Raw genomic sequence first — 27,687 nt, 5'->3', positions numbered from 1 at the left:
AAGATTCGACCACTTGACGGCGTCGTTCTGCGTCTTGATCCACGCTATGGTCAAATCCAATCTCTTTTGGCCGGCCTCGTCGCTCCTGCAGACGCTTCTCCTCCGCGGGCTTAACCCAAGCGAGGATTTTCACGCGCTTTACACTTGTTACGAGAAGTGTAAGCTTGGTTCGAGTTCAAGCTCGAATTTTGGATTTGTTGATTCAACATTATGTACGAAGTAGGAGAGGTTTATATGGCGTTTTGGTGTTTAGGTTCATGACGAAAGTTGGTTTACTGCCTGAAGTGAGAACCTTGAGCGCGTTGTTACATGGTTTAGTTCATTGTAGGCATTACGGTTTGGTGATGGAGGTGTTTGAGGAGACTATCATGCTTTGTTCTCAGCAGCTCAAGATGTCGCCGAGGTAAACATATTAGAAAAATTCATGCTTAAAGGCGTTGAACTAAATTGATCAGCATGTTCATATCTTTGGTTCTTATGTAGTGCCTTGATAAAAGCCAGAAGAATCTGTTGACCATATGGACGGTTAAAGCAGTTGTGGCTAATGACCTCTTTACTGATGACAGCTTTATGGTAAGTCACTCTTTTTTCTAGTTAATGACAGTGAATTATCCAATGACAGTAATGTTAGCTATTTTGGGTGAATAACATTGTGATGCGATATATTAATTCTCGGTTTCATTAGCAGAGCTCTGTTGTGTGTTTTATATCTCAGTGTAATAAAGATTGTGCTTCAGTTCTGCAAAGAGAACTCCTTGAATCAAACGTTCCAGACACTACAGAGCGAGTGTCAGGTTTCTCTTAACACAGTAGACAGCGTGGAGACGTTTGTTTCTGATATTAATAATGGGAGATGGAACTCTGTTCTTCCTCAAGTATCTCAGCTTAAGCTTCCCAGGAATAAACTAGAAGATCTTTATGAACAGGTTTTTGCTTTCTCTTCTCTTTGTGAAATTTATATAAAATGTTTACTATGGAGAAGCCTATTGATTCATTTTCTGGTTGTTTGTTATAGCCTATTGATTCAATCTCTGGTTGTTTGTTATAGTGATGGCTACTATGGAGAAGCCTATTGATTCAAGCCATGGTGATTCTGCCACTTCTTCAAATCAGGTACCACTTCTTCGAATCAGTATAGACACATACAAACATATGTATGCAAAGTACGAATCTTTGAATGAATTAGACATGTCTATAAGAGGAATTGTGGTTCTTGAACTGAAAATATGAATATATTTTTTGTTCTAATTACATGATATGGCATCTTTGTTTTAATTTTAATGAAAATGTTTAATAATTTTTTTTTTAAGAATTTTAAAATAAGAAACTTGCAATGGAAACATAAAATGACCAAAGTTCTTAACATAGTCTCTTAACCAAATTTACTCTTTAAATACTATTAAAAAATAAATTAAGAGACCCTTAATAGTCTCTAGGATAATGATGCTCTTATAACTTATATCAAGTGTAACTTTGAGTTGGTCGGTACTCATGTGTTGTGACTTGTGAGCCCCTAGCTAATGGACCAAGTGACCAGTTATCAAACCAAAAAGCATGTAAGATTGTGGTTACTAGTACAATAAGATTACGATTATGATGTGGTTGGCAAAAATATGGCATATTGAAAGCAGGGGGATGTTGTTTCTCCTTACCAGATATAGTTAACTGACCAATACAAGAAGATACATACCGTCTAACTATATATTATGCCAAACTAAAATGGTCATTCTCTTCTTGCATTATATATCATATTTACTAAACTAAAATTTTGGTTATGAAAAACACAGCATATTGAGTATGCGAGAAATAGATACATAACAAAAACTATGTGGATCACACACGGTTTTTTATTCACATGGAAGATTTCCAAATTCTTCCTTCGAGTGAAATCACAATGACAGAAACATCGTCATGGTACCTGCGACGATCCCCTTGGGGTATCTCCAACAATTCGTGGAAGTCCATACCTAAAACCAAACAAAGTTGTACGTGAGTTTAAATTTTTTTCTTAAAAAGTTAGCGTTTGCGTTAGCTCTTAGTACCATATTTTTTGGCAGCTCGAAGGAGGACTTCTTGGATGAGATGCTGAGCAGGATCGCCTTCAGGGAAGGCTGAGATGAAAGACTCGACCTCGAAGATGACTTCCTCACTCGAGAAGTATTCGTACAATCCATCAGATGAGAGGATAAGGAACTTATCATGCGGCGTGAGTCTGTGGTGGTGAAGCGACGGAGAGCACGTGATGTACGGCGATGATCCAACGTAGTTTATTCTGAACATCTCTAGAACCGCCTTGTTCCATTTCGGCTGAAGAAAAGCGTTTAATCTTTAGCTACGTACTAGCTAGCTTAATACCCGCGCAATTGCGAGGAATGAATGTTATATATAAAAATATTTTTTTCAATTATTATTTATTTGCATTCATTTACCTATTATGTATATAATTAAATTAGAGTAAAAACATAAATCAAAACAATATATCTTGTTTATTTACAATATTTTTTAGTAAATAAATCAAAATAATTGTTTTATTTATTTTATATGGTATATAACTAAATTTTAGTGATATGAACATAGATATATAGTATATTTTAATATAAATATTTATTATTGAGAATTCACACTCATATGATAAAAACAAAATTTCTAATGTGTGATTTTCTGAATGAAAATTTTAAAATTAAAATATTAAGATCTCAATACTTTTCAATGCAAATTTAGAAATTATCATATTTAAGTATTTTTTATGTTATATAGTTTAATTTTAAACTATATTAATATATAATATGAATGTCTAGTAAATGAGAGTTCATATTCATACGATTTATGATCATTTGTATCTTGTTATTACCAAAAAAAAAGTTAAACCATTGATCACAAAATTTTAGTGTGAGACATTTAACGTTTTTAGTAATTTATAGTCGTTTTAAAAATTCAAAATTTAACATATAAGAAAAAATTTAACTTTTTTATTATATGGTTAATGCGGTTGTTTAATATCTTTTAATAATATAGAATTAAACAAAAAAAAAGCTAAGTTAGAAAACATATTATCAAATATTTATTATTCATAATCATTAATTGACATATATACGTTAATCATATTAGACAATTCCGTAGTTTTTATTTAAGAAAAATGCGATAATATTCTTTTGTACACTATTTATCAATTTAATAGTTAGTTTAATAAAAAATATAATATAAGTTAAGATGAACCAACTTATTTCTTTAAGAATTCTGAATTTCATTCTCATGGTGATACGTGACTACAAAACAATGTTGTAATGTTTCTCAATTAATATATAAGGTATATAAGGAATAATAAACACCTAATATATAGTCTACCTTGAGCATAGACAAGTGAAACTTTAGCATGTGGCCCCCAAAATTTAAGAAATAATTTACGTAACTATAAACCCAAATTTATATAATTTTCTAATAGAACTTTTACTAAATTGCTTATAACCCATAAAATCTCACTAGTTATTGATGTGTTTCTATCATATAAACTACTACCATGCGTAGTCCATAAAAATTCAAATTATTCTAAATAAATGTACATACTTGTTTGAGAAATCCAGCGCCAAATGCACGAGTGACCTTGAGATAACCTTTCACTCTACCACTCTCTATCGCCAATGGATCATCAGAATGTTCATTCCTGATTCTTCTCACTTCCTAAAGAAAACTTAAAATCAGTATCTCATTATTTTCCGAATCAAAACAGAACAGATTGTAATAAAAGTGTTACCTCTTGAACGTTTGTGCTGTGTTCCATATTGAGCTGAACAGGAACCAGAAGACTAACTCTTTTTTCTCTGACCAAACAAGTCTTTAGCGGACTCTCTTCCTTGATTCTCTGAAGATCATTTGGCATCTTCTTACGCCCGAGATAAGATCTTTGAGCCAAAACCGCTCGGCTATCTCCGACGCTCATCACGTAAACGTCTTCACCTTTCATTAACGTCACGAGAACGCAGGATCCCATCAAGGCTAGTACTGGATTCTCATCAACCGTTTGATCAAACGCTTCCTCTGTTTTCATCAACGCTTGTTCAAGTGCTTTCAGCACGTCTTTGTGGTTAATCATCTCCGAGTCAGATTCTGTACAATTCTGTTTCGAAGCGTATCTCCATTGCAGCTTCTTCACATCCTCAATAATGTTTCTTGAGTCACAAGAAACTATTTTTCTTGTGTCACAAGCAACAGTGCCTCCTTCCAGTGTACTCTGTTTCTTGATCTGGGACTGGGACTGACCGTCTTCGCTACATGATGCGATATCATCGGAGTTGTCTTCGTCGTCCCATAGCAACCCTTTGAGCTCTTTGAGCACGGCGGTGTAGAGATTGTTGAGTAGATAATCCGGTGGATCTGGACCGTTGAATCCGTCGTAAATTCCCACGAAAAGCCAACCGTTTTCTTCAGAGAGGATGACGTGTACTCTGTCTTCCCCTGCTTTACCCTCCGCCCATTGAATCTTTGGCTCCTCTAGAGAAGACTCACTCTTCCCCTCTTCTTCTTCATCATCTTCTTCTTCAGAGTCTTCTCCTTCTTTGGTTCTAGGGCTCTCTTGGCTGCTCAGAGTCGTGCTTGTACTTGAGTTATTGATCTCAGGTCTATGATGATCCGAAGTTGATGAATTGAAACTGTTGATTGGCTCGATCAAGCTCTTCTTCGAGCGAGATTGATTGTTAGATATCAAGTTTGTGAAAATGGTTTTGAATGTGGCAAGTCTCTTGTTCGGTTTAGGTTTAGAAAATGATTTGGTCTTCTTTTTCTTCTTAACCAAACCGGTTTCGATCGGACCGGATAAAAACCGTCGCTCGAACGGACCGGACACGTGACTCTGCTTCTTCGTCGGACCACGCGGCACGGGCTTGAGGGGAAATGAAGCGAACTTATTAGAGCTCTCAAACCCGGAGGCCTTTAACGACACGTCCGTTGAGAGAGAGTCAGAGAGAGACGTTGAATTATTGGCGCTAACGGACGCGCCGGAGATTGAACGGAAAGTGGTCGTGGTTCCGGGGATCGGGTCGGGTTGGAGAGACGGTTCCTGCGTGAAAGAAGGTCTTGATCCGTCGAGGACTGGCCGGACATAGCTGAAAGAGTGGCCGAGGTTGTCGTGAAAGCGTTCGACACCGCATCGCGTGGAAGTGTCTCCGGCCACGCAACAGCCACTGGCTCCGTTTCCCATTTGTAGACGAAGCAAGAGGGTTAACTTGGGGACTACGCAGCTACTAACGACACCGTTTTAGTGGAGACAAAACGCGTCGTTTCGCATCTTGGAGAGTCGAGAGGAAAATGTTGTGGAGACGTTACTAGGAATAGCTTCTTTGGGTATTTATCATGTGGGAACAAAATCGTGAAGATGATGAAAGGAGTTGACTTTTTTTTAGGAGGTTTATTCTGTTGGTGTTATGTTTATTATTTTTGTCGTCACTGGAATTAGTAAGGCCTGTAAATAATTTTTTTATTTTAGATATTCTGAATATTAGATTTTCCGACAATGGAATCATTAACTCATTTTCGCCAGAAAGTATAAACCTGTATAAGTCTGTTTTTGTATTTTACAAATACCTTTTGTTTTTTTATTTTTTTTTGGTAACTCTGGTATCTGGGCAGCCACATTCCCAACTATCCCGTAGGGAGTCCAGTGCCCCAACGAAAGGGATGTTAAATCCGCTGTGGCCGGGGCTCGAATTCGTGATGGCGGGCATCTCAGCCGAAGTTCTTATACCACCACACCACGAGGCCAGTTTAATAACTTTTGTTTTGCAAAAGAATGTCATCGTTCAATTAAATTAATTTAATTTTTCTCGTTACAAGGGAGTTGACTTTGAAGAAGGGTACGTTTGGTTTGATATATTGGAAAAACAGAAAAGTATGAAATTATTAAACTAAAGAAATGAAAAAAGTCAGATAAATTAGATGTTAATTACATGATTAATGTGACCAGTCACAACCAAGAAATTAATTGTGCGAAGCTTGCTTTAGCCTCTATCTAGGGGAAGCAAATCTTATGTGCTGACGACTTAGCAAATATACCATTCAAAAATTAACAAGTAACAATCATAACTATGAAAAACACTGTAAAATAAGAGTATAAGATATGGATAATAGTACCAATGCATAATACAAATTAGTCTTTTTCAGATTGGAATTAAATATAATAAAAAGATACCAGATATTCTTGGAAGAGTAGCTATCTGCTTACATTACAATATGCACTGCATGAATTTTGCAGCCAAATTTCTTAATTTAAAAAATTGAAATTTTCAACATACGACCATGTTTCAGTTTTTCTCAGACATCAATAATCCCCTATATATTATTTGAGAAGCATTACAACTTTTTTTTGTAGCCACATGTCATCACAAGAATGATTCTTAGAATCATTAGAGAATTATGTTGGTCCATCTAATTATATAATAAGATTTTTATTAAACAAACAATAAATTCATCATTAATGTACTTTATTATTTCCTTAAATAAAATTTGCGGAATTGCCTAATGTGGCTAAAGTATATATGGCAATTAATGATTTTGAATAATAAAGATTTGATAAAAAAAAATAGTGTATCTTCTATCATATTTGTTTAATTTTAAATTATTAAATAAATTAAACAACCACAATAACCATATAATAAAAATTTAGATTTTTATGTATATGTTATATTTTGAATTTTTACAAACGGCTATAAATTACAAAAACTGTTAAGAGTCTCACATTCAAATTTTATGATCCATGGTTTAAAATTTTTGTTATGACAAAATACAAATGAATACAAAAATTATATAAGTAAAAAGTCTAATTTAATTAATTATTAAGATTAATATATATATCATTTTAAATTAAACTATAAACTATATAAAATACAATATTTTAGTTTCAAAATTTACTTTGAACAATTTTTTTGATAAAAGTTTTGAACGATCATTGACAACTTATTTTTTTTTAATTATAAATTACTAAAACTATTAATCCCACAATGAAAATTTTGTTATCAGTAATTTAAATTTTTTTCTATAAAAAAGATAAATGATCGAAAAAACTATATGAGTAGAAATCATCATTTAATAAATATTAATATTAAAAATATACTAAAATATATTATCTATGTTAGTATCATTTAAATTTAATTACATATCTTATCAAATATAAAAAAAATATTTTTTGGATTAATAAAATTAATTTATATGTTCGCACCAATTTAATTATATATTTAATAGTTACTGAAATTTAATTATTTAATATATATTAATTATTTTATAATATGTAAAAATATTTAATACATAAAATAATTTTTATATATAATGTTGATCCCGCGCAAGGTGCGGGTCTTAACCTAGTATGATAATAAAACTGCGACTAGTCGACCAGAATACTTCGATGAAGTGCCATGATCAGAAATCCAAAACAGACTGTTCCAACATGTTTCAAAACAAAAATATTACTATCATATAAGTCAATTAGTCTTTCAACTTAACCATATATTATGCTTAAGCACGTAATTACATTTTGTGGATCCTTATAAAAAACTTGTCAACGATTTCGGGAATGACGAACGTGGAAGCTGAGAGTTTTTGCTTTTAAAATCTGACTTTCTCCTATATATTGTGAATTTTTTAAACTATTTTTACCCCAAATATATATACAAGTGGTAAAGGTACGGTACATAGAAGTCATGAAATGTTGTTCAAAATGAAAAAAGAAGTCATGAAATATTTCATAGTTGTGATTATTATTCGATTCGAACGAGATTAAATGTTCAAACACTCTAAAAACACACTAAGAAAAATGTTCAACCACTCTAAAAACACAATGCCGTTTTTAATGTTGCTTTAAGAAAGAACACACTGTTATTAAATAAATCACCATAATTCTTGCTTAGACGTGCGGAGGACATACACATGCCTCATTTGTATGGTTAGTCACATCCATTTTTCTTCATGTGGACGTCAAGCAGATAAGATCCCACGTTAAAAAGGAAAGGAAGAGACGGAACAGGAATGGTCTATCTCTAAAAAAACATATTTTTCTTAATATCACAAAACAGACTATACAGCCAGCCGACCAGGCTGTAAGCAGACAGCAGTATAAGCGATCTCTTAGGGACTATAGTTTTATTCAAAATATTTTAAAGCTAAATCTGCTCATTGGTTTTTTAAAGAAAATTCACATAGCTAAAGCCTTGTTTTGAATGGGACCTTTCATATACACGGACCGGCGCTGCAACTGACAAATCTATACAAATATGAAAATTCAGACGGTTTTATTTTCACCATATTGAGTCGTTTTATGAAAATATACGCCTTATATTTCTGTTTACACCATGCATTAATCAAATTTTTTTATGTACAAACATTAGTGAACCTGTTAAGTAAACTGCTGAACTATGAAGTTTTCACAAGATATTTTCTTGAACGAACATTCCATCACTTGGAAGGTTCCGACCTAGAAGGCCACAGTTAAACGATTCAGATTCACTCTCCTTTCCCTCATTAACATAACATTGGAACTTCTTTCCACACAAAAACCAACCTCATTTCAATATATTACGATCACAATAATATATACATATACATATGCAATATGCCAATATGGATTATGAATTGTGTTGCTTTTGTAATCAAGTCTCTCCTCGGTGATCAATCAGCTAAGTTAGAATACAAAGCAGGTGACATTCTCTAGATAACTTCATGCTTCAAGAACATGATAACCTTTAGGACTCAACCGAATTGAGGATTCGAGAATGGCTACCCCTCAGATGATGATGAAACTTGAGGAGAAATCCAAAAGCAGAGCGGGGTTGGTCAATGCCAGCTACAAAGCACGTTCAGGTGAAATTCAGGTTGTAACAAGATGGATTGCACGGATAAGGACAATCGATTAGCTTCAGCGGTTTTCTGTTGAAGTACCAGTCACCTACAGACTCTGCAATAGTCTGTTCCAACAACAGAACAGAATCAGTTGATTTGTAAGAAGAAAGAAAGCAACAGATTGTGTGAGTCACATGTCTTGACCTTATTTTCGATTCTTGTTGAGGTTGGGGAGTGCCATGTCGCTGACATAAGTGTCTGGCAGTGAGAGTAGCATGAATCTATGAACATCCCACCAACTTTGTTCTGATGAAACTTCCCGATCGCATTCATCATAGAGCTACGAAAACCTGCATATCAAATAGGGATTTATACAACTGACCATTTTACAAAGAAGTATACGAAGAAGTTTTCCAGGGATAATAGATTCCCAAGTACAAAAAAGATCAGATCAAATGATTGTAATTTGACACAGAGGTTATATAATCAATTTGGTCATTAAGCTTGATTTAAGAGTAAATTACCATGTAGAACTTTCATCTGTGCGACATCACACTCCTTAATATTGAGTCTGCACTTTGCCCAACTTTTATCTACATCAGCAGAAGCTGGTACCAAGACATGTTGAATCTGAACATGTGATTGGTATTAGTAAAACGTTAAACATAAATTGGAGTTAAGTCAAAACAGAAAGTTATAATGTTTCTAACCTGCCAAAAGTCGTAAGCTGGGTTGACAAGAAATACTGGTGTTCTTATGTTGTTAAGGAATTTCTGAGGAAATATACACTGCAAATCATAACAAAAGTGTCTCAGTAACAATCATGATCAGTCAACAAATATTTTACCAAATTAAGAATCAAAAACCTACGTTGGATGGCTCCGGTTTGGCAACACAATTCTGATCCAAGCTCTTATCTACGCCCTAGTTGGAATCAACCATTGAAAATAAGCTCAAAGCCATGACATGTTCTTGTTCATTTCGATGAAGCATTCACGAAAATATAAGAAAATGTATGATTAGGTATTGACAGAAAGAGAGAGGGAAACCTGCAGGTTAACAACATCATGATAGAAAGATCTCATCGTAGGGTGTCCAAGGACATCAGGCCTGAAACGAAGAAAAACAGCTTAGCGAGGCTGAAAGACACTGCTAAGCTAATATCACAGTGACAGTAATTTTCCTAGCACTGCGGTGTATAGTCTGCAAAGAATGCTAAATTAGTTTTACAGGTTTTGCTTCTTTAAATCAGCTTAGACCGAAAAGAACTTAACTAAAAAGTACTGTAACTCACAAATCTCTGTAAAGAAATTAATTAAACATACACATTGAGAAAGAAGCCTCCGTCAGAAACACATTTGACAGCTGCATCTTTTGGGAGATGATCTCGAAAGTAGTCACAATGTATAAGAGTTGCCAAGCCACCAGCAGAACATCCTGTAAGTATGCCCTACAATTTTCTCAAACATGTATAATAAAAAAAAATTATTAATCACTAGCGGATGAAAGTTACCTAAGTAGGCCAATCCTACAAATGCAGAGACGGTAAAGAATAATCTTATTTATACATAGATGGAAACTGAAGACTTTCTTAGTGACTCACTAGTACATCATCAACACAATCCCTTATATAAGATCACTATTCACGAGGATGCTACCTGTTTTGCATCTGACATGCCCATTGACAACAGCTCATCCATAATCGCCTCCCAAATGAGCTGGCCTCGGAAGAAAAGCCGTGTTCCGTTCTGAGAAGAGAGAAACAGAGTCGAAGAAACATGAAACTCAGTACCCCTCGATAAGTTTTGACACTAAAGTTCTTTTCATAGCCTACCAAAACCCTTTTATTACCTTGAATTCAGCTTCGGGATGTCCAGCAAAAGAAGCACCATCACAGTAACGTATCTTAACTCTATTCCAGTTAAAGAACTCTACAACAACAAAAGACAAGCAAAGATTCAGAACTAAACATCTAAAAGCAGAACCGAAGAAGGTCAATACACAAAGATGTCTCCTACCAGGATTTAGAGAAGGGTCACTGCTTAAAACACCTTGAAAGTCAACTTCATCTTCAAAGTAGGTGGAAGAACCTAACATAGTCATTGCTCGAGCAGAACATGACGCTATTGTACTGCACCAGCCTCCACCCTTTTCATACATTTTTCACTCAAAATACATTCTAACTCCCAAGTAAAAAAGTTTCAATTTTTCAATCAATAAAACAAATAACAATACCTCTAAATGAAGAAGCCAGCTCTTTGAGCCTGACCCTGAACCCTTATGAAAATGGTACCCAGGCAAGCTTCCATCTAAGCAAACTGCAAAAAAAAAAAAAAAAAAAAAAAAAAAGCTTTACTCTTTAGCATTCAAAATGTGAAAACGAAAGCTAGAAGAAGGAGAGAGATTGGTTCACAGTACAAGCTCCTCTCTCTTTAGCTTTACTCGATAGCGTCAGTTTGACCAGATCGGGTGGGGATGCGATGGGAGGAGATCGGTCAACGGAAGGGACGGAGTCTGAAGTGGGGTCGAAGAAGAAAGAGAGGAAGAACACGAACAATACGAATCCTATCGAAGCTACAAGCCAATCGCTCTTACCCAGTTTTCTCCATCGAAGCAGAGAGCTTAACCTCGGAATCGCCATTGATGAAGCGAATCAGTTAAGCAAACAGTCTGTTTATTTAGATAAACACTGTGTGACCCACAATCACCTAATCAAACCAATGACCAATTCGTAATTGTGAAAATAACCGCTTAACAAACTTAAACCAGGTTAGGTCTGACCAATAAATTAAACCGGAATACCGGTTTGAAACGGTTTAAACGCGGGAGAGGGAGAGAGAGTGGATTTGAATCACTACTTTCCCACCTTGTACAGAGCACGCTTCCATGGCGTCGTCACGATCGTTGGCCTCTTCCTACACCTTCGATGATAAAGATCTAGACGACGCTGATCTATGGGCGGTGATCGATTCCGCCGCCGCCGCTCTCGCTCAGAACACTACCACCTCCTCCTCCACCGTCGTCGGGAAATCTCCGAAACCCCTCGCTGTTAGGTATCCGAACTTCAACTCTCCTCCGACACCTGTTTCCAACGCTCCTCCGCCGTCGAAGCTTCTCCAGGCCACGAATCATATCCCTAGGTCATACGAGGAGTCACCGCGTCCGAGCAAAATCGCCAGATCTCGCGTCTTCTCTGAGGTGAACAGTGAGAGTAATCCGATGGCTCTCGTTACGACGTCGCATCGGAGTTCGAATCTGGTTAATAATTCGACGAAGTTTTCTTCGCCGGAGAGTTACTCTTCACCGCGTCCGAACAATGTGGCCAGATCTAGCGTCTTCTCTGAGGTGAATAGTGAGAGTCCGATGGCTCTCGTTACGACGTCGCATCGGAGTTCGAATCCGGTTAACCACTCTGCGAAGTTTTCTTCTCCCGAGAGTTACTCTGTGGCCAGATCTAGCGTCTTGTCTGAGGTGAACAGTGAGAGTCCGATGGCTCTCGTTACGATGGCGAACCGGAATTTGACTCCGGTTAACCACTCTACGAAGTTCTCTTCGCCGGAGAGTTACCTGTCGCCTGGGATCAGGAAGTCTACGTCCTTATCGGAGGTTTCTCCACCGTCGAGCTGCGTTAAGAACGATCCGGTGAATGAGATGCGGCATAGTTTGTCAGGGAGCTTTCCTTCTGCTACTCTGTTCAAGGAGTATCAGAACACAGCTATGGCGGTAGTGCTCTTATCCTTCGTACTATTCTTGTTGATTCCTAGATAGAGTTTGTGTGCATTGAAGGTGTTTGATGAAATGTCAATCCTCATTTTGCATGATTTTATTTAGTCACTAGTGTTTATGTGCGTGTGAGATGTTTGTTGTTAACAACTAAAGCTAATGTCTTGTGAAGTTCTAACATGACTTCATTTAATTTTACAGATTCTAGAGAAGTCTGATTACACAATGATATCAGGGAAAGCATACATTAAGAAGTCAGGTGAAGATTGTGCTTATTGTTAATCTTAACATATGATATTGGTTTTGATGCTGCTGCATCTTATGGAATGTGAAGGTTGGAGGAAGATATCGTTTTACTTCAATGTGTCTTACGAAATAAGGGACAAGAACATTGAGTTTGACGAAAACAGAAACGTCCAGCGTGCTGAGTTCATCGTCAGAGCTATAATGCAGTAATGTTTTTCTACATAAAACCTTGGATTTTGAAAGTGGTTTTAGAAGATACTTTGTATTGATCAGTTGTTGTTTAAACCTTTTGGTTTATGGGCTCACTCAGAGGAGGGAGATTTGCTGATGGATGGGGCTCTTGTGAGCGACGTGAGAAGAAGTTTCTAAAACCAAATCATGATATCCCCAGTACAGCAGAGACCAGAGCCAAGAACAGAGCTTGTCAGGTAAACATCATTTTCTAATGCTCTAGTTACTTTGAGCATATTGCAGTGTCATTTGTCATAGAGTATGCATTTGAATGGCATGACAAATGAGTGTAACAAAGAAGCTTATAAAGAAACATATGCATGACAAATGAGCGTAACAAAGAAGCTTGACATGTAGAGGTTGAAGCCTAAAGATCCTGCATATATGATATATGAAAGGAACTGTTGAACACACTGATATCTTGCGGTTTACCATCAAACTGAATGCTTATTACTTAAACATGGTCAAGCAACTAGGAATTAAGCCACATGAACTTCAAAAATCTTACATTTACAAGTTCAAAGTAGTATACTATTGTGTTATGCTCTTCCTAATGCTCTAAGAAGCTCTTTCCTTCATGTAGGATCTTCTAGGAATCGGTGAATATCGAGAAAGCCCAACTGGGTTTCCACGATGATCAGACGTCATCAACTGTGTTTCCCGACTTCATCACTACCAAGCTAAACAACCAAATCAAGATTGATAAGGTATGCCTCTTCATTGATTTTCATGGATTGAGTTTTGACTTTACATGAAGAAAACTAATGAAACTTGATTGTAATGGATTATGATTTGTGTCAAAGTATTTTACATCTAAATCAACAAAAACATATATAATATTCAAATTACTAATCATTTTGCTTTAGCTCTTTCGTTTAATTATTCCTATTTGTAGAACGTATATACACCTGCATGGAAAAAAAGTGGTTTATAAATTCATACCACCTCCATTCTTGATCTATCGTTAGCAGCAACTAGCAAGATTGCAACATGCTAGTCCATAAGGTAATCTGATGCATATTGCGGTTTAACGATTAAAGCAAAGAGATTGTTGTTGTGGTTGTTCCGCATTTTTGATATATAATTTTAATAAATGCAATTGATAAGAAATTTAAAAGCCGTGTAAGAAGAGGGAATTAATATTCAGATTTCAATTCATTTTAAAATGATTTTTGTGTGGCACAGAAAGTTGCATCCATCAATGAAAATACAATAGGTGTACAAGTACCAAGTATATGATAGTGTAGGACCTAATTCAAATTCCCTGATGAAGAGGAAACAATACTAACCATGAAGCGTGCAGGCTTGTTATAAATGCTCTCTACTTGAACTGTTGTTGATGAGACTAATGTTTTCCATACGGCTTTCCTTTTTTTCTGCTGAGAAAATAAGAATTCATACGGCTTTCTTCTTCTTCTCTTGTCTCATTCCATAATCAATTTTGATTTATCATTCACACATTACCTTTTAGTTCCGTCAACAGAATTTCAAATTTAATCAAGGAATCAAAACTCTTAATAAATTAAGTTTAAATAATAATTTCAGAACTTGCGAAAGAAAAAATATTAACAACTCATCGAGAAACTTGGAGAGTTCTGAAGAACTACTTTTGATTTGTGGAATGTAACAGCAGTTTTCACTCATTTCCCCACATACCTGTCAAATTAGTTTAAACCTGAACAAACTGTACCCATACCGGTTTATTTAGTTACATATGTTAGTAAATGTAAAGAAGAGTAATGAAAACAAACAGAAATGAATTCGAACAAACACTAAGAGTGTAAAACAGTATAGACCCAAATGTATATAGCATGGCCTAAATTAAACTAAACCACTCAATCAAGGCATTGCCGAAACTCAAATATCTAAGAAAATTACATGCTTCGCTTTAGACATATGGCATTGCTTTAACCGAACCTACACTGATGTATCACAAAGTCTTGTTTGGTTTATTTTGGTTTTGGTCCCATTACTACAAAGATATGCAATATGAAAATACTTGGAGCTAAGAGACAGCTGCTCATAACTATTAACTCTTTGACGTTGCCATTTTAAATCCCATCACTTATTTATACGTACTCTTCTTGTTCACCATAACCTTCATCTCATCATCTTTGTTCAAACAAACAAAAAACACTTTACATACATATCCACAAAACAATTCCGTATAGAAAGAATGCGTGATACAACATGTCTCGAGCGACTCAGCCTGGCTTTGAGAACCGCCTTGGCTTGTCTCATCGTGAGCTTGACCACTTTGTACGGTCCCAAACCACTAAAAAACTTGGCAACGTTTCCAGCCTTCTCTTATCTAACCACAATCTTAATCTGGCTATCCGATGCCGAACCAACATACGGTGAAGTCCTCAAATGTTGTGTTGACGTATCTTACGCCACTTTTCAGACAGCAGCCATTGTGCTTGTGAGTGTCTTGGTGGTTGGACCAGCCTCCCTAGGAATTAGCTTGGTGGCTCCAGTTGCTGTGGCTGTAGCTTCATTCATCGTGGCTTTCCCAGCGTCCACGAGTCTTTTAACCAAACGAATTGCCTTTGGGCAGATCGTTCTTGTCTATGTAACCTTTGCTGTGTTCAATGGAGAGGTTCCTCATGTTTTCATGCTCCCCGTTCATGTGGCGGCTAGTACAGCACTTGGAGCCATTGCTTCTCTACTCGCCGTGCTTCTCCCGTTTCCAAGACTGGCTCATAGTCAGGTGAGTCTATAATATTTTCTTTTTAACTTTTTTTTTTAATGATGATGACTCAGAAAACTTACCTCTGGTTTTAACTTGTTTGCAGATGTCTAAAGGTTGCAAATTATACGCTGAAAATGCTCTTGAGAGGTTGAATTTGTTCGTCGATGTCATTATGGCTCGAGACAACACCACAGCTCAGGTGTTGATTGCAAAGGCCGCTTCATTGTCTGCAGCAGCTAGACATACACTCAAGGACATCAAAATCCACCATGTAAGCCAACCCACTTAACAAAACTGAATATGATTTTCACATTTTACCAACGAAAAAACTGAATATGACAATCTGTTGGCAAATCTCATAAATAGAATCTTTTTAATTTTTATCACAAAAATAACACTCAAACATAAAAATCATCAAACTAGTATTTACCCTAATCTCACCCTCTAAATATAAACAATAAACTCTAATCACTAAACCATAAATTTAAAATGAGTTATTCTTGGGTTCACCCCCTAGGGTGAACCTCTAGATTCACCAGCCAATAGAATTTCATTATTTAAAATTCGATATCTTTTAAAAAAGAAACAAAATATTATCAAGTTATATTATGTTTTTAAAATAAAAAAGTAAAAAAAAAAATAGCAGCTACAAAAAAAAGAATTAAAAAAATATTTTTAACGTCGTCAGCAAAACACTAAACACTAAATCCTAATCCCTAAACCTTAAATACTAATCCCTTAACCCTAAACTTTTGGGTAAACCTAAACCTTTGGGTAAACTCTAAACCCTTGGGTAAACTCTAAACCCTTGGGTAGATCCTAAACCCTTGGATAAATCCTAAACTCTAAATAAAAACACTAAACCCTAAAACTCTAAACCCTAAATCCTAAACCCTAAATCTTTGAGTGTTTTAGTATTTAGTGATTTTGATTTAAAGTTTAAGATTTATCCTAGAGTTTAGGGTTTACCCAAGGGTTTCGGGTTTAGGATTTAGGGTTTAGGGATTAGGATTTAGGGTTTAATGTTTTGCAGACGACGTTAAAAATATTTTTTTTTGTAATTATTACTATTTTTTATTTATTTCTTTTTACTTTTTAATTTAAAAAAAAAACAATATAATTTGACAATATTTTGTTTCCTGTTTTAAAAGATATCGAATATGAAATAATACAATCCTAGTGGTTGGTGAACCTAGAGGTTCATCATAGGGGGTGAACCCAAGAATAAGTCATTTAAAATATATAAATACATGTATGCTTTAGTTCTTAATATTTTGGGGATTTTTATGTTTAGTAATTTTTTTTTAAAAAAAGTTACATCTATTAATTGGTTGCTGACAAAATATTATTTGGTAACAGGACCGTCTTGCATGGGAGAGACCAGATACAAGATTCTTGAAAAAGAAGCAAAATCATCAAGGGGAGAAACTACAAGCCACGGAGTTTCTGATGAGAGGGATGGAGATAGCGTTGGGATCTTGCAGTTCTTTTCCTCTAGGCATGAGCCGCGATGAAGTGACAAATCTTCTAGAAGCTCCCAGAACACATATCGCTCCTGAGTCAGCAGCACCTACTCTCAAGCCTGAGGACAGGCCGAGATGCCTTCCTGAAGCTGGTTCTCTTTCTACAACAGCTTTACCAGTATACTTCTTCAGATACTGTGTGGAGCTCTTCAGAGGTGACGTCTCATCTGTGAGACAAGACAGTAAACGTGTAGATGGGTCGTTCACGTCCAAAAGCTTTTTGGATGCTCTCTCTGTCTGGATGGCTAGAGAGAGGTTTGTATTTGCATTCAAATGCTCGATCTCTCTAGGCCTTGCGGTGCTGTTTGGTATACTCTACAACAAAAAAAACGGGTACTGGTCGGGTCTAACCGTAGCCATCAGTCTTGTATCCGGAAGGCAAGCGACGCTAACAGTAGCGAACTCTCGCTTACAAGGAACAGCCATGGGATCAGTCTACGGTCTGTTGTGCTGCGCTGTTTTCCAAAGACTAGAAGAGTTCAGGTTCTTGCCTCTCCTCCCTTGGATAGCCGCCACCGTCTTCATGAGACACAGCAAAGTCTATGGCCAGCCTGGAGGAGTTACATCCGCCATTGCGGCGTTGTTGATACTTGGAAGGAGAAACTACGGAGCTCCCACTGATTTTGCTATTACTAGAATTGTTGAAGCTTCGATAGGGCTGCTTTGTTTTGTCCTTGGGGAGGTTCTTGTCACTCCTGCGAGAGCGTCAACTCTCGCAAGAGCTGAACTTAAACACTGCCTCGACGCGGTCTTAGACTGTATTGGATCGTTGGTTCTTTGCTCTGAGCAAAAGAACATGCCGTTGTTGGATTTGAGAAGCAAGCAGGCGAAACTCAACTCTCACGTTGAAGCATTGGAGAGGCTAACGTCAGAAGCCTTGAGAGAGCCTAATGTTCCATTCCTCAAACCTCTCAACGCGGTTAGTTACAAGAAGGTTTTGGTTTCTCTCTCGAAGGTATCTGATCTCTGTCTCTATGTTTGTGATGGTCTCACAAACCTATCTGGAGCGCATCCTTGGGACCAAGCCATCACACATGATCTTAAAGCCTTTCAAGAAAAGCTTCACTCTTCAGTGAAATGCTTAGAAGAGATGGCATCGACCAAGACTCGAGCAAGACTACAAAAAGAGCTGCAGAAGAGAAAGATATGCCATGATGTTGAAGCAGGAACAGCATCAAACGACAACTATTCAAACATGGAGTTGGGTCCAAGCCAAGATGATGCAGAGAGGTTTTCAGTTTCATTTGTAAAGCTACTGAAGGAAGCAACAGAGAAGACGAGTGGTAGCACAACAGCTGAAGAGGTGGTGAAGAATGAAACTAGTCTGTGTCTGAGCAGTCTAGGTTTTTGCATCAGCAGATTGATGCAAGAAACAGTATGTATTATGACAGAAATAACTCATACAACTTGATTTTCTTTATTACGTTTAGTAACTATAGCATCATGTAAGAAAAGACCAGGTGATTTGGATGTACAAAATCAATTTAAGTCAGAGATATCTATAGCAAAAAGAGGTACATCGTTTCTCTACTAGTGCAACAAAACATGGATTCCTGCAAACAGAACAATTCTCATTATTAGGTAGAGAAGCAAGACTTTTCAATAATTTATGGTGAACTAACAAGTATGTGAATTAGGGCTGAGATTTTGAACTGAACCAAACCGAAATTTTCGGTTAGTTCGGTTCGATTCGGTAGGCTTTTTAAAAAACATCCATTTTTGGTTCTGCAATTGGTTAGTTCATTTTTCTTTTCTTTTTTTTTTAAATAAAAATTATAAGCAAACCATACCAAAAAAATGAATCAAACTAACCAAATTTCAAACCAAACTAAGCAAATTTAACCGAATTTATCCAAAATTTTAACAAAACTAAACCAAAATATAACCGAAATCAATAACTCAATAGGATTTTCAAAAACCGAACTAACTAAATACCGAACCGAACTTTATTTCGGATTAATTCGATAAGATTTATGTTGAACCATACTAGCCGAAAACCAAACTAACCGAACCAAATTACCCAAACTAGCAGGCTAATGTGAATAGTAGCACAACAGAGAAAGATAGACTGCAGAGGGTATGTAGATTCTGACATATCAGTTACTTGATATTATACAAATACCATATCCATAACCATATAGGGTAAATGTGGTGAATGAAAGAAAGCAATTTAAACGGTAAAAATTGCAGAGAATTCTTATTGCACAATTTACAAAAACAAGCAGAGTTCTTTACAATTGAATTGAGGATAGTGTGTTTTTAAGCTTGAGTTTGTTCCCGGGACTTGAACAAATCAAAAGGCATCATTCATTCGTCGCGTGTAAATACACTCTCGACTTTAAGAGCTAAAACCAAGAAAGAGAAGAGTGAAACACAGACCATCACAAGCATCACTATCACCATGGCTTGCAATGATATATATGGGCTTAGGAAGAACACAATCGCTATCGATGCGCTTTGCCATACTTTTAGCTGCGCAAAGGCTCCTTCCTGTTTCCATAAGTCAAAAGAACAGTATTATTCCCTTTCATGTATGTTTCAGTGAATAAGAATAATAACAACATTAACAATGGTCTGGTGACATTATTTACCGTGTCATGTTTGAAGAGTAACGCGAGAAGAGCACTGATCTGAGTGTTTAATATTCCGTCACCGATTCCTAATACAGCCGCCATTATAAGTGGGTAAACTGTGCCAAGTACTCCGCTAGTTGTCCTGCAACATAATCAATAGCTGAGTTTCTTCAAAATCACTTTTAGGCTATGGGATTCACATAAGTTTGAAACCGTTTCTAGCATAATTATACATGACAAAGCAAAGAGAATACTCAAGTTACGGAGCAGTTACACAAAGTTGCTTGATCAATGATATATTTACAAAATTCTACAGGGAGACAATTTCAAGAAAGCACAAACAAAAAGGAGTTAGGGAGTCAAATCACATAGGGAGTAACAAGTAACAAACCTGTAACCAAGAAGAAGCCAGAGGAATACAGAAGCTTGAGCAACAGCTCCACCAGAAACTATGAAGGTGATTGATGACAGACCAGAGGTAAACCTTCCAGCAGTTATTGAACACTAAAATGATTTAAAACAAGAAAAAAAGGATTAACCTCACAAAACCCACGCCAATAAGCTAAAAACAGAATGACTTTGGGCTCTTTTGGCTCTTTCGTTAAACTTACAACTGCGTCAAGAGCTCCATAGACAGCCATAGCCCCACCAACACCTGAAACACCAATCGCAGGTGTAACTATTTCCTTTGTAAACTCAGCCCTATAAACAGGAAAGACACAACTTTTAAAAATAATGAGTAATATACATATCATATGAAAATATATAGTGTGTCGGGAGACATACCAAACAAATGCTTGTTGCAAGCCTGAGTATGCAAGGAGTGGAACAATCAGTAGCATCCGTACGTCGAGCAAAGGAGTGATTATCAACCTTGGAAGAGAAACCAAGGAATCAACTAAGCCCATAGAAGAACCACCCACAGGTTCTTTCCCATCTTCTCCCTCAATTTTTCTGATGAAGAACATTAGTATAGTTCCAAAGGTCATAATGAGGAGGAACACCAACAACAATAAGGTTGTGCCACTGGTGCTTCCTTCCTACAGTCACTCAACAAAGAAGAAAAACAATGGTGGAGCTAACCCAAGTAGAAGGGGAGTTTTATAATCATCATCACTGAGAATGTGGTAGCAAAGTCAGCTATTCAATACTTTTTACTTATATACTAAGGAGGTGAAATAAATTAAACCTATATCAACAAAAAGAAAAGTCATAATGAATATGATACTGCATGAAAAAGATTGTTGTCAACACCAAAAAATATACCTTTCCATCTTTCAGCAATGTAAGTGTAATGAGATTCCCAAACAGCTGCAAAAAAAGCAAGTGCATACAAGAATTTGAGGTAAGCCAAAAAAGGAAGAGCAATAATAAAGTATAATGAAACAAGAATGCACCTGGTGGCAGGCAAAGATAGCCCAAAACTCTCCATTGAAGACACCAATTATTGATCCTTCATGCACATCATGATCTTTAGCATGGCTTCTCGCAATTGATGTAAGGTATGTTCCCTAATGCAGTAAAGGTCTTGAGATTCAACTACATTATCTGCATGATTAACTATAAGAAAACGGGAGCGTGTAGTTGCACCTGTGCAACCCATATAATGGAAGCTGCAAATCCAAGGTATAAAGAGGCTGGCACCATAGTGATCCTAAAACCAATAACCATATATGTCAAATAAAGCAACAGCTAGTCATGAAGAAAAGAGAGGAGGTGGGGAATACCATGATGGCTTCAGATTAGCGGCAACGAAGAGCCAATACCCTGAAGTTCCTAGAATCAGAGCATTCTTCGATCCCAGTAAGCGGACAACCAGAGAAGCAACCATGGAGCAGAACATGAAGGACACATACAATATCCCTAGAGAGATTGTTCCCAACTCCTGAAAGAATCAAAACAACTCAATGATCATCACGCACCACATATACACACACAACTCAGACAAAACCGTTTCTAATCTTAATTTTCGACAACAATCTTCACCGAGTCCTGATAACCGCATACCACACATAAAGAACACGCTATAACCGACAGAACTAAGATTGTTCCGACAAGAATCTTCACGGGTCTGATCTCAAAATTGTAATGAAAAGTATAACATCAATCAGAAATTCAAAACTTGTAGCTTTCAGCTGATTTGAGAAAAAGACTTAAACTTTGACGGAAATGAAAAAGGCAAAAATTAAATTAAGACGAAGGGCACCTTATTAATAGTCGTTTCGAGGTTCTGAGCGGCGCCGAAGGCGAGGAAGATTAACAAAAAAGAGATACTGAGGATATGAACATCCCTTGTATAACTCTTCCCAGGTCTTACTTTCCGATCCTCACCAGAGACCAACACCAACGGCGCCTCCTCGTCGTTTCGAGAATCCATGACGGAGAATTGGGTCCGATCACCTTCGCCGATTAATGGCCCCCGAGAAAGATGACCGAGTACTCTACAGTGAAAGTCAAACCATGTGGGGAGAGAGAGACAAGCATGGATTAAGAAGAATAAAAATATCTGGTAATGATTCGGTTCAATTCTATTGTTTCCGGTTTATTAAGTACCGGTTTGTTTAATATTGGTCATGTTCGTTTACGTGTCGCGCGACCTGCGACTAAGATTACGTTCGTTTACGTGTCGCGCGACCTGCGACTTGCGACTAAACATGCGACCTGCGACTAAAACTATGTTCGTTTACGTGTCGCGCGACCTGCGATCTGCGACCTGCGACCAGTCGCGCGATCAAAATTTTCTTAATTTTTAGTCGCTGTTTTTTCGGGCGACTTAGATGGGAACCCGCGACTGGTCGCGCGATCAGTCGCGCGACATCAAAACGAACAACAACCTGTGACTTGCGACCAATTGCAGGTCGCATGTTACGCGACAGCAAAACGAACAACAACCTGCGACCTGCGATCAGTCGGATAAACGAACACGGCCATAGTGTTAGTTGGACTGGGACACCAACAACTATTTTCTGTTTGCTTCCCGCGAAAACAAATAAACCCACATGTTATTAACTCTTCTTGTCTGTTAAGGCCCATTAAGCATTTTTTACATGGGCTTTACTCGACCCACTAAGGAGACTCGAGGGTTTTGTGAGCTCTCTTTTGATTATATATCACCTTCTCCCTGCTCTAGGTTTTCAGATTTCTCCGAGCGGCGCAGCAGCAGTTGAACGAACACGAGTGAAGCTTCACGATGGGTAATGTCGATTGAGTCTTTTTGTTAATCCGTGGAGGATTACGTCTGATTTAATTTGTTTTTTTTTTGTTGCGTGGTTGTAGCGAGAATCAAGGTTCACGAGCTGAGGGACAAGTCGAAGATCGATCTTCAGAACCAGCTTCAGGAACTTAAGGCTGAGCTCGCTCTCCTCCGTGTCGCTAAAGTCACCGGTGGTGCTCCCAACAAGCTCTCCAAAATGTACGTTCCCTAAATGTCCTAACTTCAGAAGCTTTAGATTTCGATTTTAGCTTTAATCATGTTTCGGTTTAGAATATGAAATGAAGCAAATGCTGTTCTCTCGATACAGATACTGTAGGATATGGAATTATATAGAGTGATTTGCTTATGCTTATACGTATCTTATAGCATTTTGTTCTTGGGCTGTTTCTCGGTTTAATATGGAACTGTTGTGTGTTTTGTAATATACAGCAAGGTTGTCCGCAAATCTATCGCTCAGGTGTTGACCGTGACATCCCAGAAGCAGAAGTCTGCTCTCAGAGAGGCGTACAAGAACAAGAAGTTCATTCCTCTTGATCTCCGTCCCAAGAAGACCCGTGCTATCCGCAGGCGTCTCACCAAACATCAGGTATGTCCTGTTTTTGTTTGTTGCTGTCTGTGATTGTCAAAACTGTTGTTCTCATGGCTTTTTGTTTTTGTTGCTTTACAGCTCTCATTGAAGACAGAGCGTGAGAAGAAGAAGGAAATGTACTTTCCAATCAGGAAGTACGCCATCAAAGTTTAAGTTACCTGTCCTTTAAAAAAAAAAAATCTAGCTACTAGAAACTCTGTTTCAGCTTTGTTCTGTTTGATGGAAACTTGTTTTTGTTCTCCACTTGTTCTATTGTGTCAAACAATTTCAGCAACATGGATTTTGTTTCTTATTTTATGTTTTGAATTTTATCTTTCCAAGTTATTCTTTTCCGCCTGAAGAAACCACTATCTCGACTTTACCATTCCGGCCATCTATTTTACATATTGAGCTTAACAAGCTTAAGCTATCGCAATTAGGTAACTGTCTGTTGGTTTACTGTATGTGTGTTTATGAACTTCGAACGATACGCAAATGAGTGAAAGCACAGTTTGGTGGAGTTATAAATTTATCTTAGCCGTCGTTATGCTTCGAAAGCAGATGTTCCGATTGCTGCAATGCTGCTCACAGGACTAATGAATGTAAACCAAAATTTGTGACACTACAAAAGAATAAGTTCTCTCATATTAGGGGTAAAGGTTACCTAGAAACAAATGAAACTGCTTTTTCTTACCACTCCCATCTAGAAAACTGAAGACTAGGCAAAACTAGGATGTCCGAAATCATGATTCACATCGTTCACGGACAACATTCTTGTTTGTATATGTGTAATCTCTATTGCTCTGTAAATGACTTGTAAACTCAGATCTTATTCAATAAAAAAATGGTCATATATAACGCCTTATAAAGAGAACAAGTCGTTTCTACAAAAGCTGAAACAAACTGACAACTAAGACCACTAGGACCAACTACTACCGAGATACTCGGATCTTATTGACACGATCAAAGACTGAATCAAACATGACACAGAGACAACTTCAAATACTTAACGGTTACTATTATTTGCTCCAACAAACCCTCCCTAAACTAAGCTTGGTGCACAAGACTTAGCTTACTCGAAACAGAGCAAATTCCGAGCTTACTCCTCAGCTTCTCAAATACTTCACGCCTCAATGGTTTTGTAAATATGTCAGCAACCTGCTCCTGTGATCCGCAATGCTTCAAGCTTATCTCTCCATTGTTCACCAGCTCACGAAGAAAGTGAAAGCGAACTCCAATGTGTTTGCACCTCCCATGAAAGACCTGATTCTTTGATAGCTTGATTGTCGATGTGTTATCACACAATATCGTGGTACCTTCTGTTGCTTCATGTCCCAACTCTTGCATCATTCTTCTGAACCACACGGCTTGATAGGCACATACAGAAGCAGCAACATACTCAGCTTCGGTAGTGGATAGTGTCACAATTGGTTGCTTCTTGGATAACCATGCTACTGCTGCATTGTCCATGAGAAAGACATATCCTGAAGTGCTCTTCCTAGTATCAACATCTCCTGCAAAATCACTGTCAGTGTAAACTAACAGTTCTCCACCGCCTCCTCTCTTGTACCAAATCCCAAAGTCAATAGTCCCCTTCAGATACCTCAACACCTTCTTGGCTGCTTGAACATGTAACTTGGTGGGACTTGACATGAAGCGACTTAAGAGACTTACAGAGAATTGCAAGTCTGGTCTTGTTGTTGTCAGATACATAAGACTGCCGATGATTTGCTTGTAGTAGGTTGCGTCAACTCGCTCTCCCTCTTCATCCATGTTGAGCTTCTCCCCGGGTACCATTGGATTGTACACTGTGTTGCAGCTCTCCATTTCAAAGCGTCTCAGAACTTCAAGCGCATACTTTGTTTGAGAGATATGAATGCCGTTTGAAGTCTGCAACACTTCAATCCCCAAGAAGTATCTCATCTTCCCCAAATCACTCATATCAAACTCCTTTTGCATTGAGTTCTTGAAATTTTCCATCATCTTCATGTCATCTCCTGTGTAAATAAGGTCATCCACATATACACTGACAATCAAGATATTACCACGATCAACCTTAAGAAACAAGGTTTCTTCGTTTTGAGACTTCATGAACCCTTCCTTACTGAAGTATTCCTCAATCCGACTGAACCACGCCCTTGGAGCCTGCTTTAGGCCATACAATGCCTTGTGGAGCTTGTAGACCTTGTCTTCTTGTCCTATTACCTCATAGCCTTTAGGTTGTTGAACATAGACGTCTTCAGCGAGGACCCCGTGCAGAAAGGCAGACTTTACGTCTAACTGATAGACGTCCCAAGCTCTCTGTGCAGCTGTGGCTAGGATAGTTCGAATGGTGTCCATTCTAGCAACTGGTGCGTAAACTTCAGTGTAGTCAAGCCCTTGCTCTTGAGAGTAACCCTTGGCCACCAGTCGCGGCTTGTATTTGCTTACGTCTCCATTCTCATTCAACTTAGTTTTGTAGATCCATTTGACACCAATGCACTTCGCTTCACTTGGTAGCTTTGATAGCTTCCAGGTCTGATTCTTCTCGATAGAAGCCATCTCATCATCCATTGCCTCTCTCCATTTCAGACTATTCTCTGCTTCTTCATAGGTTGTGGGATCAGAAGAAGACAGCTCCACCATGTTAACCAGCTCTTCTTCCTCTTCGTTTATTTCTCCAAAGCCAGTGACATAATCACTTAGATATCGTGGAGGTCTTCTTCCTCTTCCCTCCCTGATCCCCACAACCGGATCATTTAGCTGCTCCATAGGTGTCTCTGGCTCAGCATCTGCTTGTGGTACCTCGGCTTCGTTTTCACCTTCGCTTCCTTCTTCATCACTTTCTTCCCAGCTTAGATCGTCATCATTCCAGGTGAGTACGGTTTCAGTGTGTTCTTCTTCTTCTACCCAGTTCCATCTTTTGTCTTCCTCGAACACCACGTCTCTGCTCACCACAATCTTCTTTGTCTTGGGGTTGTACATCCTGTACCTTTTTGATTCTTCAGAGAAGCCAAACAGAACACATGTCATGCTCTTATCGTCTAGCTTACTTCGTTTCTCATCTGAGATGTGCATGTGACCAATGCTTCCCCAAACTCTCAAATGCTCCACACTTGGCTTAACTCCATTCCAAGCTTCCGGCGGTGTGATGTTCTTCACCGAGACAGTTGGACACCTATTGAGGATGTAGAATGTCCAGATGACAGCTTCTGCCCAAAAATCCTTTGGTACCTTCTTGGTGGATAGAAGAGACCTGACCATGTTCATCACGGTTCGATTCTTTCTCTCTGCGATCCCATTCTGTTGAGGGGTGTAGGCTGTGGTCAATTGTCTTCGAATCCCATGTTCCTTGCAGAATTCTGAGAACTCTCGTGAAGTGTACTCCCCTCCCCTATCGGTCCTTAAGCACTTCATGATCTTCCCACTCTCAGTTTCAACTTTCTTTCTGAATATTTTGAACTGAGCGAATGCTTCTGACTTCTCTTTCAACAGATACGCCCAAGCCTTCCTGCTGCAATCATCAATGAAACATAGGATGTATCTCTTGCCACCAGTGGTGATGGGATTGATTGGCCCGCATATGTCAGAGTGGATCAGCTCCAGTACCTCCTTAGCCCGCCATGTGCTTTTCTTAGGTATTGGTTTCCTCGGTTGCTTTCCCACCAAGCAATCTGAACATGTAAAGTTCTGAGCATCAAAGTCGGGAAGACCACGTACCATCCCTTTACTCTGTAGAGTCTTCATCCCTCGATGACTGAGATGACCATAACGCTCGTGCCAGAGTCGTGACATGTCCTCTGTAGTTGTGAGAAGACATTGTTGCTTTCCTCTCTCGGCTTCATCTGTTTGATCGATCAGCACGAACATTATGTTCACACTCATTCTGCTCTCTGTGATTAGGCCCTTCTCTTCATGATATATCTTGCAGGCTCCGTGTTGAATGATGATGGTGACCTTCTTTTCTTGCAGCTGTCCAAGACTTATCAGGTTGTTTTTGAGCTCCGGTACGTAGTACACATCTGTGATGATGTAAGCTTTGTTGTTTAGTACCAGTTTCACGTTCCCTTTCCCAACAACCTCCATCTTCATGTTGTTTCCCAACTTGACAGAGTGCT

At 37.9% G+C, this 27,687-nt stretch overlaps 6 protein-coding genes across 6 annotated transcripts; 3 read left to right on the top strand and 3 right to left on the bottom strand.

Annotated features, from left to right (window-relative positions):
- Positions 1-1,614: 1,614 nt before the first annotated feature.
- LOC111206058 (probable protein phosphatase 2C 36) lies at positions 1,615-6,303 on the bottom strand. Its single transcript, XM_048759322.1, has 4 exons — positions 3,752-6,303; positions 3,565-3,678; positions 2,043-2,307; positions 1,615-1,967 (listed from the first exon to the last, which is right to left on the bottom strand). The coding sequence occupies exons 1-4, from the start codon at positions 5,192-5,194 to the stop codon at positions 1,852-1,854; spliced, it is 1,938 nt and encodes a 645-aa protein (XP_048615279.1). The 5' UTR covers positions 5,195-6,303; the 3' UTR covers positions 1,615-1,851.
- A 2,220-nt stretch (positions 6,304-8,523) lies between these two features.
- On the bottom strand, positions 8,524-11,480 carry LOC106452743 (pectin acetylesterase 5). Its single transcript, XM_013894913.3, has 12 exons — positions 11,239-11,480; positions 11,056-11,138; positions 10,839-10,968; positions 10,672-10,751; positions 10,479-10,568; positions 10,146-10,270; positions 9,870-9,930; positions 9,691-9,744; positions 9,531-9,608; positions 9,345-9,450; positions 9,025-9,170; positions 8,524-8,945 (listed from the first exon to the last, which is right to left on the bottom strand). The coding sequence occupies exons 1-12, from the start codon at positions 11,459-11,461 to the stop codon at positions 8,838-8,840; spliced, it is 1,284 nt and encodes a 427-aa protein (XP_013750367.1). The 5' UTR covers positions 11,462-11,480; the 3' UTR covers positions 8,524-8,837.
- A 7-nt stretch (positions 11,481-11,487) lies between these two features.
- Positions 11,488-13,889, top strand: LOC106452741 (endochitinase A-like). Its single transcript, XM_013894911.3, has 5 exons — positions 11,488-12,543; positions 12,745-12,802; positions 12,878-12,995; positions 13,100-13,217; positions 13,604-13,889. Exons 1-5 carry the CDS (start codon positions 11,707-11,709, stop codon positions 13,655-13,657), a joined length of 1,185 nt encoding a protein of 394 aa, XP_013750365.2. The 5' UTR covers positions 11,488-11,706; the 3' UTR covers positions 13,658-13,889.
- Positions 13,890-15,080: 1,191 nt separating this feature from the next.
- BNAC05G43440D lies at positions 15,081-18,760 on the top strand. The gene is made up of 3 exons (XM_013894912.3): positions 15,081-15,730; positions 15,816-15,983; positions 17,072-18,760. Exons 1-3 carry the CDS (start codon positions 15,197-15,199, stop codon positions 18,644-18,646), a joined length of 2,277 nt encoding a protein of 758 aa, XP_013750366.1. The 5' UTR covers positions 15,081-15,196; the 3' UTR covers positions 18,647-18,760.
- A 644-nt stretch (positions 18,761-19,404) lies between these two features.
- Positions 19,405-22,298, bottom strand: LOC106452745 (UNC93-like protein 3). Its single transcript, XM_013894915.3, has 10 exons — positions 22,015-22,298; positions 21,536-21,693; positions 21,399-21,462; positions 21,206-21,319; positions 21,075-21,119; positions 20,595-20,848; positions 20,420-20,510; positions 20,200-20,312; positions 19,827-19,950; positions 19,405-19,725 (listed from the first exon to the last, which is right to left on the bottom strand). The coding sequence occupies exons 1-10, from the start codon at positions 22,183-22,185 to the stop codon at positions 19,543-19,545; spliced, it is 1,317 nt and encodes a 438-aa protein (XP_013750369.1). The 5' UTR covers positions 22,186-22,298; the 3' UTR covers positions 19,405-19,542.
- Positions 22,299-22,842: 544 nt separating this feature from the next.
- Positions 22,843-23,922, top strand: LOC111206051 (60S ribosomal protein L35-1-like). The gene is made up of 4 exons (XM_022702348.2): positions 22,843-23,002; positions 23,085-23,220; positions 23,452-23,608; positions 23,690-23,922. The coding sequence occupies exons 1-4, from the start codon at positions 22,999-23,001 to the stop codon at positions 23,762-23,764; spliced, it is 372 nt and encodes a 123-aa protein (XP_022558069.1). The 5' UTR covers positions 22,843-22,998; the 3' UTR covers positions 23,765-23,922.
- The last annotated feature ends 3,765 nt before the right edge of the window (positions 23,923-27,687 follow it).

The sequence above is a fragment of the Brassica napus genome, chromosome C5, assembly GCF_020379485.1.
Source record: "Brassica napus cultivar Da-Ae chromosome C5, Da-Ae, whole genome shotgun sequence".
Classification (NCBI taxonomy): Eukaryota; Viridiplantae; Streptophyta; class Magnoliopsida; order Brassicales; family Brassicaceae; genus Brassica; species Brassica napus.
This window is presented reverse-complemented; position numbering and strand designations above follow the sequence as displayed.